The sequence below is a fragment of the Heterodontus francisci genome, chromosome 17, assembly GCF_036365525.1.
Source record: "Heterodontus francisci isolate sHetFra1 chromosome 17, sHetFra1.hap1, whole genome shotgun sequence".
NCBI classification, from domain to species: Eukaryota; Metazoa; Chordata; class Chondrichthyes; order Heterodontiformes; family Heterodontidae; genus Heterodontus; species Heterodontus francisci.
In genome coordinates this window covers 75,442,983-75,458,203 of record NC_090387.1, presented here as the reverse complement: position 1 = coordinate 75,458,203, position 15,221 = coordinate 75,442,983, and the positions used below count along the sequence as shown (strand labels likewise).

The 15,221-nt window shown below is 44.2% G+C and overlaps 1 protein-coding gene across 1 annotated transcript in view; it reads left to right on the top strand.

The window, feature by feature from the left end:
- LOC137378596 (diacylglycerol O-acyltransferase 1-like) overlaps positions 1-15,221 on the top strand; it is a 224,690-nt gene that overhangs the window by 107,470 nt on the left and 101,999 nt on the right. The window contains exon 8 of the mRNA XM_068048897.1: positions 4,227-4,330. Within this exon, the coding sequence (XP_067904998.1) occupies positions 4,227-4,330 (104 nt within the window). The remainder of the gene's footprint in view (positions 1-4,226; positions 4,331-15,221) is intronic.

Genomic DNA, 15,221 nt, shown 5'->3' with positions numbered 1-15,221 from the left:
CTTTCTGACTACTGATATTTTTTACCCAAATCGCTACTCTGCTGGACACCCTTGACATTTCTGCAATTGCTTTTGAATTTACCCTTTCCTAAATCCTCCCAACTTCATTAGTTTAAAGCTGTGTCCACGGCCCGAGTAATTCAATTCACCAGGACACTGGTCAGAGCCTGGTTTACTTGGAGCCCATCCCAATGGAACAGCTTTTGCTTTGCCCAGTATTGGTGCCCATGCTCCATGAATTGAAACCCCTGCCTCCATTACCACTCTTTCAGCCACATGTTTAACCTTCTAATCTATTTGCCCCATGCCATTTTGCACATGGCTCACATAACAGTCCAGAGATTAATACCTATGAGGTTCTGCGTTTAATTGACCCTAGCTCCTCAAACTTTCTCAGCAGAACCTCATTTCTAATTCCACTTATGTCATTGGTTCCAACATGGGCCACACCAACTGGATCCTCTCCCTCTCACTCCAAGTTCTTCTCCAGCTGCACCAGGCAGGCAACTTAACCTTTTGAACTCCCTGACTAAACTGTCCGCTGCCACTACCATATTCCTTTTCACTCCCCCCAATTGAATGACCTCCTGCGTCATGGTGTTATGGACAGTTTGTTCATCCACCCTGCAATAGTTAAGTAGGGAATCTGGTGGCCTTGGTTTTTTTTAATCGAAATGGTTACTTTTTCCTGTTTCATGACCTTTTTAAATCACATATTATCTTCCAGAATCAGCAGAAAGGGTCAATGTGGCTGGCTTGTACCTGAAAGGCAATTCAATCTCAACAATGTCAAACTTAGATTCTTTCAGACATGGAGAGGACCTTGGTGCAAAAACTCAAATCAACTGCAAGGTACAATCACATGTAAGAAAGGAGCGATTTCCAAGGACATTCTTTTAGAAGTGTGTCAGCAGGGTTGTGCTGTGCATTAACTCAATAAGACAGCAAAAGATGGCATCCAGGTCTCATCTGTTCGGCAAAAGTCACTCATTGACCGGCTTACCGCCTGGGATTGTGGTCCAGTATCAAGAAAAATTGTTTGATTCAGGCCACTGTCTGGCTCTTGGGAGGGGGAGATATTTTCAATGCATTTTTAAATTGACAAACCTAGATAAAGGCCAAGGCTTGTAATGCAGAATTGAAAATAGTGTCATAAGATAAAGCATATTAGAATGAAGTGACACCAAGCCTGTAGGTTGTCAAAAGAATATTATTTTTAGAGCTTTACTAGATAGTTCTCTAGTACACAGCACCAAAGACCACTCTACTAATTGGACTGTCTACAGAATGTGTGACTTAAGTTAACAACTACATACAGCAGACTTCACTTGATTACAGAACTTTCAGCTTTCATCTCATATATACAAGAATAATACAAGGTGCAACATTTCACCAACTCTCCTAGTAATACTTAACCTGGTGTTCTGTAACTGTCACAGAATCGCTACAAGTTCATCTCCACATGGGGCTGCAATAGAGATGCACAATAAGAACTGGGCAAAGGCTGTCACATTTATCTACAGAATTGGTAGCCCTAGCTACAGACCTGTCCATCAAGTGGACTTCAAAGTAAAAAGGCCCTGTCTTCAAATGAAAGTTTAAAATTTTTCATCTATTCCAAGAACAAAATGAAACAATGTGACAGCCTTGGTACTAGAACCCCCATGCGACAGTCACAACTGGTTTAGCTCTGTCTTCTGAGTCAGTTAAACAGTATTATGTGTTCCTATCACCAACATGAACCTGGAAAATAGCCCTTGTTCAGTTATCTATGTAAACAGTGGTCATCATTTGCTTTTGAAGTGACATTTCTCTCAGCATGCAAAAATTAATTTGTAGTGACCAGTTCAGAAGTAGATACTAAAATTTAATAGACTTTCTTGTGATTTGAAATGAGACATAATCTCTATTCATCATAGGGACCTCTGCAGTTCTGAGATCTTGCAGGAGAATGATCTTAAATAGGAGACAAATTGGAGTCTTGATTTTGGTATAGGGAAGAGGAAGCATGATGATGACAGGCAGCAAAAATAGCTTGAAGTGATAATTAAAATAGTAGTGATAAAATAGAGACAAGGAAGAATGATACAGAGGGAGAGGATAGATATGAGAGGAGGATCTCTTTTATAAAAAAAAAAGCTTTTCCTGTAATCTATCATCCAGAAGCAGCATAGGACCTTTTCTGATTTCAGGAGACCTTAGGCAGTTGCACCTAGCGATCTCTTTGCTGGTGTGCAATTAGTTGTCCCCAAGCGTGAACATAAGTACAAGAAAGTAAAGAAAGGAAAAAGAAGACAAGGATGGCAAGAGCATGGATAACTAGTTTCCTTCTTAACATCTTCCTAAGGTCTCAGGATCCAGAACATGGCATGATTAGATGAAACATTTAATGAGTTTAACCCCAGGCTTCCTTATTAGCTAAGGCTTTAACTATGTTTACCCTGACAGTGAGGAAGATGCTAACTTAATCGAGAATGCTGTTGAGCATGTACTTGTAAAATTTAATCTGTTCACTTTCATGCAACCAGTAGCAAAAGTTGGCTGAGAACGTTTGCTCCAGTGGATAGTAGTACAGGCCACATGAGAGAAGCTCTACTGTCTGCCTGAGGTTTCTGAATTACTCAACTATGTGTCAACTTGCTGGTGTTTTCAAGGATCTAGACTTTAAGTCCCTTTGTTTCAGTAGGTAGCACTCTTGCCTCAGGGTCAGAGGGTTGTTGGTTCAAGTTTCACTCCAGGACTTGAGCGCAAAAATCAAGCCTGATACTCTAGTGCAGTACTGAGAGTGCTGCACTGTTGGAGGTCTGTATTTTGGATAAGACATTGTCCTATCTGCTTGGGTGGATGTAAAAGGTCCCATGGACTATTTTGAAGAAGAGCAGGGGAGTTAGCCCTACTGTCCTGACTAATATTTATCTCTCAACCAACATCACAAAAACAGATTATCTGTTCATTATCAGATTGCTGTTTGTAGGAGCTTGCTGTGTGCAAATTGGCTGCTGTGTTTCTTACATGACAGCAGTGACTGCACTTCTAAAGTCCTTCATTGGCTGTAGAGCACTTTGAGACTTCCAGTGGTTGTGAAAGGCACTATATAAATGCAAGTCTTTCTTTCCAGGAATTGAATTATAACACTGGACATGAATCAAGAAACTACTGTATAGGAGCATACAGATTCCTAAGGCTTTCTCCAGGCATACAGAGGCAGATTTGCGCGTAAATGGCCAGTTCAATTTGAGTTACATTCTTCCCACATTCCTTCCTTGGATGGGAATACCACTTCATTTTTAGATGATTTTAGGCAGATTTCAAAGCTTCTTCAGCAGCTGGCCAGGGATATTCTGGCGATAAGTTTCAGAATGACTGCCCAGGTTAGTGTTACATTTAATATGTTTTGCATAACTTAGAATCTCAATGATACAGCAGCAGCATTTAACCATGCCTTCTAGTGTCAAAAGTAGCAGTCCTTTTGGTTCAATGGTAGGCTCACTTCCGCATTATCTTATGCCAGGAAAATGAGCATGGAGTTACAGAAGAAGAATCCCTTTGCACCAGTTTTTGATTCAGGTACCTAGTGACTCCCTGCTCTGGTGCCATTCCTTAAAAATTGTATTTTTTTTCACCTATTCTTCACCCATTTTTCTTCTGCTAAACATCATTCCTAGCCAAGAGACTGTGCAGGTAAGTTGCTTCTACACTATTGGTCATGCCACTGTATAGCCAGCCACAGAGACATTAAAGAAAGTTTTCCAAAATGCACTTTCTCTGATCCTCCCTATTTGTGGGAAATCATTTGATCTCTCCATTTGATTCTTCTTTATGGTAGTGCATGTGAGATCAGAAGCTCACTGAATGGAGGTATTTGCATAACATTTAATGTTTTTCTAGCAGGCTTTAGGCACTTTTTCTTCAGCATTTTGCTTTCGTACTTCCAACTGCACGAAAAAGTTACTTTTTATGCTTTATAGACTGAAATTGCATTTTGCCATATTAGCATTTGAGTTAACACAATTATTAAAATAGTAAACAAAAGAACTTCTTACAACAATATTGACAGCTTCAAATGTTAATATCACATTGTATATTCATTATTAATTGTATATTTCAGATTTTTTTCCTTCAGTATTCATAGGGGTGATTATGAAGAAAAATTAGAATACTTTAGTGTAACTTTAATTGTTATTGTTAGTCAATAAAATGTAATTTCTTGTGAATCTTCTTTTTAGATCTTTACTATTTTTTGTTTGCACCAACACTCTGTTACCAGATGAACTTCCCAAGATCCACAACAATACGGATACGTTTCCTTCTGAGACGGCTATTTGAAATGGTGAGAAGCAGAATGCACTGCTCTAGACCAACAAATGCAGACACTTCTTTCCTTTCTCTTTTACAAGTCTCCCTACACTGTGTTCCATCTGTGGCTGAGAGGGTGGGCGGGTGATCATCTTGCTGTCTTTTGTGCATGATATACCGTGACCAGCTGATGGTAGATGCACACAAGAGCAATCTGTGGTAATCTCCCTTCAGTTTTACCTTCTTCCCATAAGGGTCCATCTGAGTCCACAATCTGCTTTTTCTTACGCCACCATCGTGATAACTCACGGGATGATAATTTAATCTCTGCAATGCCACTGGGATAACTGTTCTTCAGGTACCTTCTTGCGCATAAGCTGACCTTGCACGTTAATGTGAGATCTACTTATTTAAATATTTGAGTGGCATGTATGTGATATGATGGGTATGCCATGTGAGTGGTTGACTGGAATATTTAGCAACAGCAGCAATGAAAGATCAACTGGCTGCTTCTATTGTGCTCTAATTTTTCCTGAAATAAGTACATTGAGGTACAATGGCCACTTTAGTTAAATGACCATTGGAGGCAAAAGAAGAGAAGTGGCAGATAGAAGAGTGGTCCAATTTGAAAGAAAGCATCATCCTCCTGGCCAAAAAAAAAATCCCGTTTGGTGCAAGCTTCCCCTAAAGCACCCATTCCAAATAGGTACTTTGTGCCTGAAATACTTCCAGCCACAATATGGGGAAGAATCCTCATTTGTTTAAAAACTAGGGTCATAATGAGCATAGTGTATGGAAAATGTGCTTTTTCTGAGCACCAGACAGTTCAGGGTGTTATAATATAGAGAATTGGCATCCAGTGAACATAAGCCACTCTGGAGAAGTGCAGCCCTGTTATGTTCACTATTCCTCTGTAAAATAGAGGTAGATGACCAAAGGCCTATAGAGTCTTGGGGCAGGCAAAGGACATCTGTGAGCAGCACTCCTCCTTTGTAGCCTGGTAACAGCTCCAGTGACAGTTCCCTAAGGATCCTCCACCTGCTGCTCCTCTTCCTCCAACCAGAATGGATTGGGTAAGGTAACTCCCATATTATTCAGCATTCCAGACCTCCTTGAGCTTCCTGGAGGCTTTGAAGCAAATTCTGGTAAAAATGCAGCACTTCCTGTTTTTATTTCAGATTTCCAGTATCTGCAGTATTTTGCTTTTATTTTAGATGAGTTTGAATGCCAGATGTTCCATTGGAACTTCTCCTTATACTGCCCACCTTTTGTGCAAATGTCTGAACATGTCCAAAGACACCTGAAGGAGGCTGTAGCTGAACGGTGCACACTATTGCAACTAAACTTGGGGATCACTTCTTGGAAAGTAATGGAGCTGGGAGTGGCTGTGAACGTTTATGTGGCAGGCTGATACAAAGCCATCAAAGGAGATTTTTGTCACATCTCATTCAGTGCAAACTTGTATCATGAAGTTCACTGATACATTTGTTTTCCACGGTCAGTGAATTCAACATTTTCACATTGGAGAGCAAGCTGCAATGGAAAAGATCCCTCCACTTCTACCATTTGGCAGGTCTCTCCAGATTGCATGTCATAGCTGATTGCATGTGGCCATACATCTCCTATCCCAAATGCTATATTATTCATCAATGGAAAACGCCATCTCTTTATGATTAGCCACCTGGTGTGTGACTACAGGAATAGAATTATGCACATGAATGCTCATTATCCTGACAGTTCCCATGATTTCTTGATCCGATGACAGTCAATAGCGCCAACGTTATTTGAAGTACCGTGAAGACTATAGGGCTGGTTGTTGGTTACCAAGGATTTCCACTGCAATCATGCCTTAAGAAATCATTGTATAACAAGTACAAAACCTGAAGAATTACTACATGGAAACGAGCCATTCGCCCCAGCCAATCGATGTTGTTGTTTATCCTCCACAGGAGTACTTCTAATTCTCTACATATATCTTTATTCTACTTTCCTTCAAACGCCTATTTAATCTATCTTTACATATTGAAATGTTCTCTGCTTTGATTGCTAACTCCAATGTACATTCCAGTGCTTTACAGCCTTTTTAAAAGCATTTCTTCTGCTCTCTATCCTAAATCTCTTACATTTAAAGATCCAATCCGATGTACACCATGGCCAACTTGAAGCAATGATTCAGATGCCTGGACAGATCTGGAAGAGTGCTATGGTGCAGCTGGGCAAAATCTCCAAGGCCATCACTTTATGATTATCCACCTAGCCTGTGACTATAGGAATAGAATTGTGTCTGTTGTCTGCCACATAACTTTGCCCCAGAACAAACAGAAGAAGAAAGGCAGCAGCAAATAGTGGAAGAAGACAGTCATGAACATGAAACAGAGGACTCGCCTGGGCAAAGCACAGCCTAGTCATCAGGTTCATGAGACAGGGTTTAATAGATCAAGAATTTACCTAAGTTCCTTTATACTTACAATGCCCAACAGTCATCTCCACATATGCCCATGCCCTTGCCAAATAAAACATGACCTTTATTGGCCCCAGGCATACATCAAGACTCATGAATACCTTTTTGTGGGGTATGTCAAACATTCCTTGTTCCAGTCCTATTCAGGTCCCCTTCCCACATTTGTTGATTGTATTTGTGCCGCTTCCTGCTCTCGCCCTGAACTGGAAAACCTCATCAACTTTGCTTCCAATTTCCATTCCCTTCCTTGGCTTCTCTGTTTCCATCTCTGGGGATAGGCTGTCCACTAGTATTTATTAGAAGCCCACTGACTCCCACAGCTACCTCGACTGCACTTCCTCACACCCTGCCTCTGTAAGGATTCCATTCCATTCTCCCAGTTTCTCCATCTCCAATGCATCTGTTCTGATGATGCAACCTTCCACAACAATGCTTTTCCTCAAACGAGGATTCCCCCACACTGTGGTTCACAGGGCCCTCGACCCTGTCCGAGTCATTTCCTGCACTTCTGCCCCTCACCCCTTCCCCTCCCTCCCTGAACTGCGACAGGTTTCCTCTTGTCCTCACTTTCCACTCCACCAGCCACTAGATCCAAAGGATCATCCACCGCCATTTCTGCTACCTCCAGCGTGATGCCACCACCAAACACATCTTCCCCTCCCCTGTCAGTATTCTGAAGGAACCGTTCCATCCATGACACCCTGGTCCATTCCTCCATCACCCCCGACACCTTGTCCACTTCCCACGGCACCTTGCAATCGCTCGTTTACCTCCTCTTTCCTCACCATTCAAGGCCCCAAACACTCCTTCCAGGTGAGGCAGCAATTTACTTGTACTTCTTTCAGTTTAATATACTGTATTTGCTGCTCACGGTGCGGTCTCCTCTACTTTGGGGAGACCAAACGCAGATTGGGTGACTTCTTTGCAGAAAACCTCCGCTCGGTCTGCAAGCATGATCCCGAGGTTCCGGTTGCTTACATTTTAATTCACCACCTTGTTCTCATGCCCACATTTCTGTATTCGGCCTGCTGCAGTGTTCCAGTGAACATCAACGCAAGCTCGAGGAACAGCACCTCATCTTCCAAATAAGCACTCTACAGTCTTCTGGACTCATGCTTTGTCTTTTGCTACAGCTGTTTAACACTCCATTTGCATTCTGTTCCATGACATCTCTGTCATTTAATCTCTCCCCTCTCCGTCCTATCACAGACCTTCTTTCTTGTTCTTCTTTCAGCCGCCCACTTTCACTTGCTCAACTTTTGCCAGTTTTGATAAAGGGTCACAGACCTGACACATTAACTCTGTTTCTCTCTACACAGATGCTGCTAGACCTGCTAAGTATTTCCGGCACTTTCTGTTCTCACTTCCTCACACCCTGCCCCATAAGAACTCCATCACATTCTCCCAGTTTCTCCGTCTCTGATGCATCTATTCTGATGATGCTAACTTTGACAGCAGCGCTTCCTTTTCCTCAACAGAGGATTCCAACCTCCCCCGCCCCCATTGGTGGTCAGGGCCTTCAACCGTGACCGACTCATTTCCCGCACTTCTGCCCCACTCCTTCCCCTCGCTTCCAAAACCGCAACAAGGTTCCCCTTGTCTTCACTTTCCACCTCACCAGCCTTCACATCCAAAAGATCATCCTTAACCATTTCTGCCACCTCCAGCATGATGCTACCACCAAACATATCTTCCCCTCCCCTGTCAGCATTCCGATGCGATCATTCCCTTTGCGACACCCTGGTCCACTCCTCCATTACCCCCGACACCTCGTCCCCTTCCCACAGCACCTTCCCATGCAATTGCAGGAGGTGTAATACCAGCCCTTTTATCTCCTGTCTCCTCACCTCAGTGTATTTGGGCCTGGTGTTGCCCTATTGTGAAAGTTCTCGGTGTGTGTTTTCTACTTCCTAATCATTCTTGTAAATGTTTCAGTAAATGGAGGTGCGTAGCTGCTTTGTGTCAGTGTGTGCCTTTAGGGATAGCGATGGTCCAGTATCCACTTGTGCTAGTTGAGTAGATTGCCCCTCAAAGACACCCTGGGAATTGTTTTGATAACTGCTTGGGTTTGTATGCTTTGGAACACATCTGGAGGCATGTGAGCAGGATGGATGGATAGAATGGATGCAAAGTTGCACTGAGAGACATCTCCATCACTTGTATTGGCTCCAACTATTACTGTGCTGCTGAACACAACCTCAGCATGGTTAGAGAGCTCTGAGAAGAGACTGCTGGACAGCAGTGAAGTTACTGAAGTACTGCATTTAGTTGGTTCTTTAATTCCAACTGTGTTTGTTCCTCATCATGTGTGCTCTATTCTTCATCAGGTATTCTGCTTTGCAACTCACTAGCTAATCTCTCCCCCCCCCCCCCCCCCATATAGTGAATATATCTGTAATGATGCTTACTATTAATCGAGTTGAGGTCCACACCTCCTCCTCTTGGACACTTAGAGGAGTAGAATAAGCACTCTATAAACACAGATTTGTGTGGGAAGTGTACAAGTGATGGAAATGTCGCTCGGCAGTACTACATTCATTCTACCCATCCTTCCCACTCACATGCTTCCAGTGTATTAGTTTAAACTACTGCAGTATTTGCCTTTGTCTGAGAAAGTGAAAGAGTGGGACTGAACTGGGCATGAGGCACTTTGGGGCGGGAGCAGCAAGCCGCACGCAATTCAGCAGCAGCCGGTCAATTAAGTCTAATGAATAGGCCCTACAAGATTCAGTCAAATTTTACAAATTTCACAGTCACAACATTTTAAGAATCATGAATTTCACAATTTCACATATTTAAATTGTAAATTTTATGGTGTTGCGACAAACCATGAAAATGATCTATTTAAAACAAAAAAAAATGCAAGTTTCTGGTTTCAAATGGTATTTATTGTTTACTCAAAAACTATTGTAAGAAACTGAATATAAACAGGTCACATTCTTTACTCATTGAAGTCAGAGGTTGAATGTGAGCACAGAGCAACCTGCAACTGTCTCTTTCTTCATTCCCTGTCTCTGTGCTGTGAACACTTGCCCATGTTTAGACACAGCTCTCCTCGTCCACAGAGTTTGTTGGAATTGTCAGACAGCGCCGTGCCAGCCTGCAAGGTGGGGTTTCTGCATTCCACAGAGTTCCAAAACTGCAGCACAGGCAAAGTACAATCTGCTTCTTTTGCAATGTTTTTATAAGCAGGAACCTCCCGTCTACAGTTCTTGTCAAAGCCAGAAATCACATCAAACGTGTTTAAATCCACGATCAATAGGTGCATTTGTGTGGGGTGAAAGATATGCACAGCTTTCAAGAATGCTGTAGAAGGTTGTTGAAATGTCTGAGCTGCTTTTTCTTCACTGCTTGATTCTTCCCCATAGCGAGAAAACATCTATTGAGCACAGGCATTTAATTCATCATCATCATCAGTGTTCGTTTGACTGTGCTTCAGCCAATAGCAGTACATCTATTACTTTATTGTAAGCTTTGTGGATTGTGACGTTCCAAGATTCAAACCGTGATTAAATCCATCAGTCGTGTAGCATTCTTGGCAACAAACAGAACCTAATTAAGCTGAGCATCGTTTAAAAGGTTTATAATGGCTGTTAAAATCTGTATTTTCGGTATCGGTGTGAGCTTTTCTGAGATGAAGTCTGAGTAGAAATTCAGGTGAGCTGCATGAGATTGTACTGCCCGAAACCAAGATTTCCAATATGTAATTACTGGCTCAGGAGGAAGGGCGATGTTTTGTCCCTGTTACGACCCAGTGAGAAAGATGTCTAGGGGTCCCTCTCAGCCTTCACCTGGTCTTAACGTAACAGGGTTTAATTTTTAAAACAGTGTGTTTTTAGCTCCCCCTTGGTGAATCCTTGTTCACTGCTTTCCAATTATAAGGCAAGAAACCAACACAAGCAGGTTTTCCTGGGTTTAAAGAAGAAAAGTTGAAATTTATTAAACTTGAACTTAAACTCTAATTCGGTTGATGTCTATGGATACACGATGCGCCCACGCTAGCATGCATACGCAATACACACATGCAAATAGAGACGGAAAAGAGCAGAAGTCAGAAATAAAGTGGAAAAGTTTGAGGCAATATCTGAAGAGTTTTTGTTACAGTTCTTTGAGCTCACTGTGGAATCCTTGATTATAGGTAGATCGTGCTTTTCGTTGGGGCCCAGTATTCTTCTTAAACATTGTTTGTTGTAGGAGACTTTTCTCTCTGGAGTTCATGTGTCTTCAGTGGAATCAGAGGCTTGTGAGAAAGAGATGGGAGTAGACAGGAGAGATCTTCTCAGCCCAGGAGCAAACAGTCTTTCTCAGTTCAAACTCTCTGTGGCTAGTTCAAAAGACCCCTGGAACAACCAGTTAGTAATGTGACCAGCTGGTCCAACCAGTCCTGGCCCCTGTGGATTGCATCATCCCAGCAGGCCCTGGAGTGCGGTTCCCCACCCCCTCACTGTCCGGTGATCAACATCCATAGTGGGTTGAATGTGTCAGGAAATGGTCCTTTGTCTCTACAAGTACCGTTTGTTAATATGCAAATTTTTTTCCATCTGATCTGTTCAACAAGTCATTTCCTCGCTTCAGCAACAGTTAAAAATCAATGTTTATATGACAAAACCATTGTGCCTCGTTCTTGGCAGGTGGGGGTCTACATGACACCTCCACACCCAGCGGAATGAAATGCGATTTGAGAAAAGCGCATTTCATTAAAAGGGTCCTGAGAAAATGTAAGATACAGAAAACAAACATGTATTTCTGTCATTCTTTCACAAATCCTAAGACTTATTAAAATTTCCCCTTTTCGGCATCCCAATAAACATGTGGTTCTTTGGGGAAGTTTTTCTTCAGTTTGTCCCTTCCATTGCTGCCTAGGGTCTTTGAGATGGTTAGGTTTAAGGCTGCGTTTGCTTACAATGCAACCATGAGGTGGCGCAGTACTTGCACATGCACAAATGCAGGTTCTTCAACTGGAACGTCAGTATTTGCGACGTTCAGGTAGCTGCCAGGATTAAAGATGGCGCTGCTCAATTTATCACAGGAAATGTTTATGGCTAGATTGTTGTAGCAAACTAACCTGACAATAAGTTGGATGGAAACACAGTAATATGTTACTATGTAGTTATAGTATATATATTGTAATCCTCAGATCCATTTAATATTCCAGTAACCCTATTAAATACAAAAGGAAATTTATGATTGAATTTCCATTGGAAGACTAGTTAATTGACTCCCTGATAGATGGAAACGAAAATCGGGCAGAGTATAAAATGTGCTGCCAATTCGTTATTGTGATTTGTTTATATGACAGATCAGGACTGATTTCACACAAATGCAGCTACTAGCTCCCACCCCACTGGCCGCTCTCTCCCCTCGTCAACTCACTTTCTCCCCCTCCTCCCCACTGGCTGCTTCCCCCCCCCCCCCCCGCCCCCCCACCGGCTGCTTCCCTCCTTCAGCTGCTCAATCCAGACCTTGTTGCTTCCTCCCCGCCACCCCCACCTCTTCCCTAGTCAATTGTTTCCAGCTTGGGCCACCCTGCTCTCCAGCTGCTCACTTCGCCCACCCCCGGCCCTCCGGCTGCTAGCTCTAGGCCGCACCACTTCCCTCCTCTCAGCCACTCGCTCCCATTTTTGATCAGTCTCCACGCGCCGCCCGAAGAAGCTAGGCAGGCCGCAAGGGGTGACGGGGTGACGTAGGAGCGAGAGGCCGAGAGGAGGGAAGCGGCGCGGCCCAGATCTAGCAGCTGGAGGGGGGCGGGCAGGGAAGTGGGGAGCGAGCGACCGGAGAGCGGGGTGGCGAGGAGCAATCGGCCAGGGGAATGGGGGTGAGCAGCAAGGTCTAGAGCGAGCGGCGGGAGGAAGCGTCGAGGCCTGGAGCGAGTTGCCAAGAGGGGAGAGCTCCAGCCTCAAATTCTCCCACTCAACCACTTCCTCCAGCCGAGGGGGGGTGGGGTTGCTGGATACCCGCTGACGCTTTATTGCGCATACGCGAAGATGGACCAGGCTCTGATACGCGATGATGTTGGTGCTGTGTGATGTCATCCCGCGGATGCGCCACTTAGTCCTGGCAAGATGTAGCGGCGCATATGCGCAGCTTGGCGTACTCTGATGACATCAGCGGGCCGCTGCGTTGTGAGGAATCACTTAGTAGGTTTAATTAGCCCGGAATTGGATTTTTTTTTTCTGGGGGGTCAGTAATGGGTGGGTCTATCCTGAACTCTCCTTTCGTGCTTTGCTGAGTTATGCAAAGGCTTTTGACTTCAGGGGATGGGTGGTTCGCTTTTTCTCTGACTGTGGGGAGGATTTTTTGCTAATTTCCCCTTTGTCATCTGGAGCACTCCTTCCTGCAGGTATTTGTGCAGACTCTACTACATGCCCCTGTGGCACTTTGACTAGGTGAGACATCGCCCTCACGATTTCTCTGCCCGCTAGAAATCTTTCTTTGTCTCAGCAGGTTCCTGTAAATGCTGTCAGCAACTCTGGTGGGGTGCTTCTAGTGTCTGCATTTACGTAGGAGGATGTGGGGTCTAACTTTTTACGTTTTTCGGGGTTGGCTGACCAGACAGTAAGGGTTTTCATCCGGGATTCATCCCGGACTTCCTTTAACTTGCCCTCTTGGTCACGTTTTCCCCTTCCCTTTCTAAACTTTTGCCAGCCTTGTGCCTGCCTGTCCCCTTTTGTTCTCGGCGGGTTCACCAGCTTTCTGCTGAAGGGTCCTCCTAACAGGACGAAAGAGTGCAGCTTTCACTGTCGGTTGGAGAATCCCCTCAACCTGGCACATATGGCAATGCCTGCAGTACTGCAGCACATCTTTGTGGAGTTTTGGCCAGTCAAGCTGCTGTCTTATGCGGGCTTTGGTCTTTTGTATACCGGCATGTACAGCCACTGCAGTCTCTTGGATCCTTCTTAATATTTCTCTCTGTACCTGTGCGTCAACACTAACTGGTGAACTACTGTCCACTCCTTTCTCTCAGGTCTGTGAGGTGAACTCCATTTCCTCATCAGTACCCCATTGTTTAAATAGTAGCAATTAGGGACTCCCTCTGCTTCACTTTCAGCTGGGCAGCCTGTGCTAACTTTCGCAATACTGGGTCGGCTCGCTGAGCCTCACCCAGGGAAAATCCATTTAATTCATTCCCTGAGTCTCCTAACTTTCCAAAGAAAGTCTCAGACAGACAGACCTGGTCATCTTCCTGCAGTGCCAATGTAGTCTCCTCTGGGGAAGTTGGTTTGATCATTGCCTGATCGACTACAGTTTCAGGGAAACTACAGGGGTGCGTCTCCTGCCACGGCCCTGTCTCTCGGACCTTCTGTGATCTGTCTTTCACTACTTGAGGGGCTACCACCTTCACCCCTGCCATATCATTACCTAGGAGCAGGTCAACCCCGTCCACAGGCAAACTAGGGACAATACCTACGATCACCGGTCCTGAACGTACGTCGCACTCCATGTGCACCCGGTGTGCAGGTACAGGCATACACTGCCTTCCAATACCATTCACCACCGTTCTGGTGTTCACTGCGCTCTCTGGGGCAAAGGTCAGGCCTTTTCCCGGTAAAAAGGGATCTAGTGGCCCCTGTGTCCCTGAGAATTACTATGGGCTTGCTTGCCCCACTCGAGGGGTATGGGGTTACTTTCCCTTCAGACAGAAAACCCTGATAACCTTCACTTTTCCTGTACTTGCAGCCTTAAGCTTCCTGGGTCTTACTCTTACTGCAGTTAAAGCCACAGCTTGTTCTGCTGTGCTTTCCCTCAGGTTTCTTTCTTCACTGAGCGGCTGTGCCCTGAGTACCCCTCCAGGTTTTCTCTTTAATTTCTAGCAGTCGGCTTTTAAATGTCCTGCTTTATTGCAATGGAAGCACACAGATCTCCAGCTCTCACTCTTGCTCACAGCACCTTCCTTTTTGGCTAGAGGAGGGCCCCTGTGTCTCCTGCTTTTCTTTCTCTCCCAGGACTGTTTGGGCTCCTATCACCTTCCCACCCTTTGTCCTTTTCAGATTTCTGGGGGTGATTAGAAAAGGTCCTCCCCGGGGAAACCGACTTTATAAATTAAAGTAAACTCATCGCCAGAACGGCCGCTTGCCGAGCTCTCTGGACCCGCTGCTTCTCTACATGTGTCTTTATGGAGAGTGGAAGAGAGTTTTTAAATTGCTTTAACAGAATTACTTCCCTGAGATTCTCATAGCTGAACTGTACTTTAAGAGCCCTCAGTCACTGGTCAAAAGACAGCTGCTTACTTCTTTCAAACTCCAGATAAGTTTGATTAGCTTGCTTCTTGAGGGTTCTAAACTTTTGGCAATAGGCTTCGGGTACTAAATCATATGCCCCGAGGATAGCATTTTTTTGTCAATTCATAATTTAAACTCTCATCTGCAACAGGGAATAAACCTCATGGGCTTTTCTGGTTAGCTTGCTTTGTAATAAAAGAGGCCAGGTCTCAGCTGGCCATTTTAACTGCTTTGTCAGTTTCTCA